This window comes from Limulus polyphemus, unplaced genomic scaffold (assembly GCF_000517525.1).
Source record: "Limulus polyphemus unplaced genomic scaffold, Limulus_polyphemus-2.1.2 Scaffold921, whole genome shotgun sequence".
Lineage (NCBI taxonomy): Eukaryota > Metazoa > Arthropoda > Merostomata > Xiphosura > Limulidae > Limulus > Limulus polyphemus.
In genome coordinates, this window is record NW_013666531.1 from 346,310 (window position 1) to 353,054 (window position 6,745).

A 6,745-nucleotide genomic window follows, 5' to 3' on the forward strand; every position below is an offset into this window, starting at 1 on the left:
GAAGAAAATTTTCTTCAAAAATGAAGTGTAATTTTTACAAACAAACATAACATTCTGAATTTGAATAAACAACTGGCTTTGCAAAACAATGTTACGTAATTAGAATCATGATGATCATCAGTTTTATAAGAAACGTCACAGTTATCAATGTGTTATTGTCCTTGGTGAAAATAACATATTTGCCCTTTTTTTAAAAAGTGTGTGGAGTTTATTGTATTTTATATTAACTAACAATATTGAAACCATTATTGAATCAGATAAGCATAATATTATAGTACAATGACATCTTTGTTGGTGTTACTACTGTTCTGTAATAGCGAAACTATTTCAAACATGACAGTTTACAAAGCTCTGGCATCTGTATGTGGTGTAGTAAACCAAAGATAACTGTAAGGGTCACTGTTTTTTTTTCATTGATGTGTGTGGATTATGTAATATATGTTTCAAACATTAAGTAAAAAATATAGCTTGGTTTATGTAACATATGAAGCAATGTGTAATCTCCCTTTCCTTCTGAAATCAGCAGTTAGTGAATAGCCTGAAGGATAAAGGTATGAGCTCTCTTAAGGATTTGGTGTTTTTGCGGGTCTGTTGATGTCATTTTAGGTATATCTTCATTGTCTACAGAGAAATTGCAAGATTCTTAATATTTTCTTTTTCAATTACACAAAAAGTCTATAATTTTTAAATATTAAGCTATGCCTTACAAATGAACATCGAATGACTCTCATTTTGACCTACAGTTCAATCCATCCCAAACAGCATTAAAAAATATATCCCATAATTCTTAAGACTTTACAGTGTGTGTGTGTATCAAAAATGATTAGTTGATCTTTTATCTTTTTTTTTTTCAATTTGTTTACAAGTATGCCATATTAATATAAACTAACACACACACATGCATTATAATGTAAACTTTTATGTACATTATATTGTAAATTATATTCAACCAGTATTATCTTTCTGGTTGTCAAATACAGGTTTTCCTATAACATGTTTTCAAAAAAATATCAAACTATAAAGTTATACAATTTGAAAATAGTGTTATTTCTTCTCAGGTGTTAATCACTACATTCAGTTATGGACTTTATCACTATATTACAACATGTATAATGATCTTGATTATATTACAACAGTATTGAAGATTCACCACCACATCATTACAGTTCATGTTGCCACGTCCATTCATACTGTATCTCTTGACCATACATTTCGTCAATAGCTCTACAACATAGTTTTCATTGCTGAAGACTGTTGTAAGGCCATTACGTTCAAAGTACACCCTTTCAGCTTTCCATAACCCGTCTAGTGTATGAGATGATAGTTTCCTTGTGCCATTTCAAAAACCTAGCACACAGAAATCCACAGGCTTTGCATCTGATGACTTGATCAATATTCCCTTGTATGGAATGGTTTGAATATCCATTTCATGCTCTCGCTACTTGAAGTATACAACAATTTTATTGATATATCATGGAAGCAACTTGTGTACATCTATCTTATATCACTTTTCCAAATGGAAATCCTTCTTGTTTATATTGCACAAGCTGAAGTACCCATCTTTTGTCTGGGTTATGAACTTAAAAAAGTGGTAATGGATGCTATGATAAATAACACAAAAATCCTAACTTTCACACAATTTATTTGTAACATCACATATTATTACAGTATTCATTATTATCTCCCTCCCAAAGCTTTGTATAAGCTTTATGAACTATATATATATATATATATATATACTTAAAACTATATACACCAGTGCAATAGTCAAGGTGACTTTTTAGGAAAAGGTAGTGGCAGTAGGGATACTTTCAATTACCTGCTTTCAATACCCAGCTCTTAATATCCTTTCACACTGTTTCATGTTATTAATTAATTGATAGTCATTACCCAAAGAAGTGTCTTATGGGCTGAAGTTGAAAGGTCACTGGTCAAAATAGGAATTTGATATAACTCAAGAAATGGCTCTTCATATTAGCCTTGTGGTGGCTGTTGGAGTAGAAACTTCACCTGAGTTTATGTATTATTGCAATAGTGGCTGCCACTGTTTTCTCATTGCATTCCTCCATAGAGAGTGTTAGTGCACTCTCTTAAGATATGACATTTGTGTGCCCTCCCCTACACTGTATGTTGTATAATAGAAGATTTTAATAAATTTTTTTTTGGGGGGGGGTGTATGTGTGTAAGGATGCAGCACCATCTATGAATGTAGTTAACATTAATTTACAGTCAACGATAATAAATGCTCAATAATAGCAGCAATAATGGGAGGTTGAGGGGGTTAAGCCCCCCCCCCCATTAACATGCCCCTTGTTACAAACTCATTCCACAAAGTTTGGTTGAGATTGGACCTGATTTGGATATTTTAGGTAAAATTTGAATGATAAAGGCTGACATTGAGTTGTCTTTTTTAATAGTTTAGTGGATTGGACAACCTAGATGAACCATTAGGCCCCTTGCTGTCCTTAAATGTTATGTTAAAATTGTACACATTTGAAATGCTTGAATACAGCCATTTTATTTTAATATGTTTTTAATATAACTGAATTCATTAAGAGAAGAGCATCACTTTTGAAGTGTTCTTCCCTGTGCATGTTTATTTGTTGTTTTTTTTTGACAAAAGTAACATTTATTTCAAAAATGGAATGGTTTTCCTCCTCAATTTGTTTTTAGCATTTCTTGGGGAATACTTACAGCTAATCCTCTGTAGAATGTGACTTTGTGTTTCAATCCTTCTCACTGATTACAGCATTCTGGGACATTACATGCATCAGCTTTATATTATTTGTTTGATAGCTTCTCAGTAGAATTAATCCTACCATTCTAAATCAATTTAAGAGGCATGCCTCACTTTTCAGCTTATTATTCTATCCTTTTCGCACTAACCTTTCCACTGTGAAATTACAGTGTCTAGTAATATCGAAAGGAATACTCTAGACTTAAAATAAGGTTGACAAGAATAATTATCTCTCCTTCACTTAATGATGTAATAACCGACATCTCAAAAATCATTATTGAATTATAATGTAGGTCAGATGAATCTATATTATTGTTTATAAGGTGTAAATTATCACATGCAAGTGATGACTCTTATAGCAAATGATTTGCACATGATGTTAAAATTTATTTTTGAGCAGTTGTTCAGAGAGTTAAGTTTAAAATGTTAATCGTTGGTGGAGAGAATACCACAAGAAGTTTTATCATTTTACACACAACAGAGAGATTGCTTTTAGAAAAGTAGTTTACATTATCTTGGTACAAGTCATTTGTAAGATTACATGTTATTTATAATGGTTTTTATTTCTTTTTCCTTGTAAGATATGTACCTAAAGCTTATTATATATGAGTGTTTTGGATTCCTTCTGAAAGGTTCCAAACTTTGTTGAAGACGTCACTGCCTACTGAAAACTCATGGCCACTAATTTTGCAGGCAATGAAAATTTACATTCAGAATTAACCAATAGTTCATATCGTATTCCTCTGTCAACTGTGACATCAAATTTGTGGTTTGACGTGAACAGGTCCAATGCTAACCAAGATCTGAAGGCTATGGAATCTAATTTGGTCTTTAATCTTAGGACACTGAATGAAACTCAAGAACTGAGTACCACTGAATCAAATGCATGTTTTAACTTGAGTAGAACCAATGCTAACCAAGAACTAAAGGCAGACTTGTATCTTAATATCAACAGATCTGAAGCTAAACAAGAGCTGAGGGATCAGTTTCTGCAGAACATTCCTCTAACCCCAGAGAAATCTCAGGAACAAAAGAAAAAAACATCATTCCAAATAACAAGTGTGACAGTTCAAAGGGCCAAGCTCAGCACTGATCCTTCAGATGATTTTCATCAGCAAAATTTAGAGGTTTTAAACAGTTCAAAAAGCATGGATGTGGATAATGACCTGTCTTCCGAGGACACAACAAGTGACAGCAGTAGTAGTAGTATCAGTACTAGTAGCAATGATTGTAGTATTAGCCCTAGTACAACTAGCAGTAATGTAACAGAGTTACAGTTTCTCACTAGTCCATCCATTCCAATAAAATCTGAACCTCTGGGAATGAACTCCATGGGAAATATTGTTAATTCAAAAATAATGGTTACTATTCCTGTTGATGCTGTAGCTTTATCTGAAAATATATTACAACCAGAAATGAATCAACAAGCATTATCATTAATAACAACTTCCACCACACCTAGTGTAACCAGTCAAGTTCCCATAACCCCACTGTCTCAACAAATGCAAAGTCGATTCAAAGTTGTGAAGTTAGTAAGTAATGAGCCCTTTAAACGAGGACGTTGGACTTGTACTGACTTTAATGATCCACCAACAGTACAGCATGATGAGACCAAGTATGAAATGTCTACTGAACAAAACAATAGTACAGTAATATCTAGTTCTAGTGGCTTAACAAATGCTTTAATTAGTGAACATGGAATTGATTATTTTAGTAACTCTTCCCATTTTTATGTAAGCCAGACCTATCCACCACTGCCTACTGAAGATCTACCTGCAACTGTAAGTGGCCACGAAGACTCTCGGCCAGTATACAGAATTATTCTTCCAGTTGGTGATGCACCACAAATGTCTTCAGTGAGTGTGATTCCATCTCATGGAGTCCAGACAGTGCATACTGTAGAAGGTGATTACTCTCAAACCAACTCTTTCCCAGATCACCTACAGCAGATTCAAGCAGTTCCTATGTCTGAACCACTACAGTCTGTCTCTCAAGAGCCTGTCCTATCTCAGTCTACCAAGAATCTTTCAGACATTGTATGTAGTATACTGACAAAAGAGCTTTCACAAATTCAGCAATCAGATGTTTCTGAATCTACTGAGCAGACAATAACAATGCAATTACAGCAGCAGGAGTCCAGAAACACTATTGAAGTTCCTTCAAACTCTCAAAATGTTAATTCCCCAGATCTACACTCAGGGTATGCAGCTACTAATCAAACCCCAGTGTGTCATAATACTGACAGACCTGGAAAAGTCTTCACTGCAACTGCACCTCTTCTTGAAGTTTTACCAAAAACCCTTGGAGTAAAGTCTGTTGTTGAAGAAGAAGAAGAAAAAGAAAGGTTTGTTTCTGCTTTCACTATTTTGTTTCTTCTGACTTACTACTTTCAAGTACTTAAATTTTTTACCATTATAATGTAGTCATAAGAGCTTTCGTGCAGAAATCTCGTACTAAACATATTATTACTGAAATTAACAAATATTTTTTTTATACTCGTTAATTAGCCTGGTTCATAATTTTTATTAACATAGGACCAAACAACCACAGCTTACAGTTGAAAATTATTTTCATAGAAAGCTATGGATAATTGTGTCAAGGGTAATATTTGGTATAATATGGTTACAAAAAAAATTACCACCACCTGTATCAGATATGAAAATGTTCACCAGGAAAATGTCATTCAAATAATTTATAAAACAAACTAAGGAAGTCTTTGTAATACTGATGATGAAATTAATATATAAATATCACATATTTTAATAGTAATAATTTCTGCACACATTCTTGTTATATGTTTCAACAGCCATCTAGCCTGTAAATATTCTGGATTTTAAAAAAAGTATTGACACTCAACGTAGTTTTAGGTTTAGTCAACATATGACTTTATTCTAGTTATACTACTCCTAGTCTTTTATTGCCCTAAATTACCTTTATAGAATTATGACAGTTGTACTTTAAAATTGATAATTTTGATGATATCGCACGTGAATGAACATGTAAATGTATAATTTTTAACTTTTTAAGCATGTACGGAAAAAAAATTAAAAGGAATTTTATATCAGTTATTATGCAATTACTTTTTTTTGTAAGCAAATAAATATTTATCATTGTTTTCTATCTTGGACATCATGTTTTTTTTTTATTTCAAATGTAGTTTTTTGTCAGTATAATAACATGGTAACATTTAGTTATTTAAAAAGAGACATGGATAATTAAACCAAAACAAAAACATCATTAATGTAGCCATGTAATTTTAATAATGTCCAAAAATTGATGTAAATTTTTATATTTTGCTTTGGGTATTGGTGATAAAATCTGTAAAATTCCAAAATGTTTATCTGTGTCCCTTTTTGAATATATAATGTTGTTTATCATGAGTGTCATAATCCTTTTTATTACCAAACTTCAGTTACTAATGTGTAACATTTTGGATATATTGAAGCATTATATGTTATTTTACAGTTTCTTATACATATTTTTATAGAAGAATATGATGTTTCTAATCATATCTTGTTATGTACAATTAGCAAAACAGTCTTTTGGCACTGGGGAAATTCCTGATGATTTCCAACATGGTCCTTATTTTTAAAGACAAAGGATCAATGAAGGGTCTGGTAAATTATAAACTAGTTGGTTTGACTTAATTGTTTGCAAGGTGTTAGGGTTAACCACCCAAAGTAATGCAGTAAAGCATTTCTCATATAAATTAAATTAATGATTTTTCAGTTTGGCTTTTTTTATAAAGGGTTTTCTTGTGTTACCAAATTATGAAAATTTTCTGTTATAGAAACAAGAAATGAATTTGTAAAAATTTAAATGTAATATTTTTTTAGACAATAATACTTCCAAGTTCTTATTATACTAAGGTGTTGGCAAGTGCTAATTGTATTTAGAGCATTTCTCTTACTTGACAGTCTTACTGTTGAGGCAAAAATGCAAAACTTTGTTTCAGTGTAGGGAAGGGTAAAGTTTTTTTTTTTTTTGTGGGGTTTTTAAAGCAAATAT

General features: G+C 32.0%; 1 protein-coding gene across 2 annotated transcripts in view; it reads left to right on the plus strand.

Annotated features, from left to right (window-relative positions):
- LOC106461247 (TSC22 domain family protein 1-like) overlaps positions 1-6,745 on the plus strand; it is a 38,343-nt gene that overhangs the window by 6,071 nt on the left and 25,527 nt on the right. For both annotated transcript variants that reach the window (XM_013921054.2, XM_022388115.1), the window contains exon 2: positions 3,370-5,081. In XM_013921054.2, the coding sequence (XP_013776508.2) occupies positions 3,412-5,081 (1,670 nt within the window). In that variant the 5' untranslated portion in view covers positions 3,370-3,411. The remainder of the gene's footprint in view (positions 1-3,369; positions 5,082-6,745) is intronic.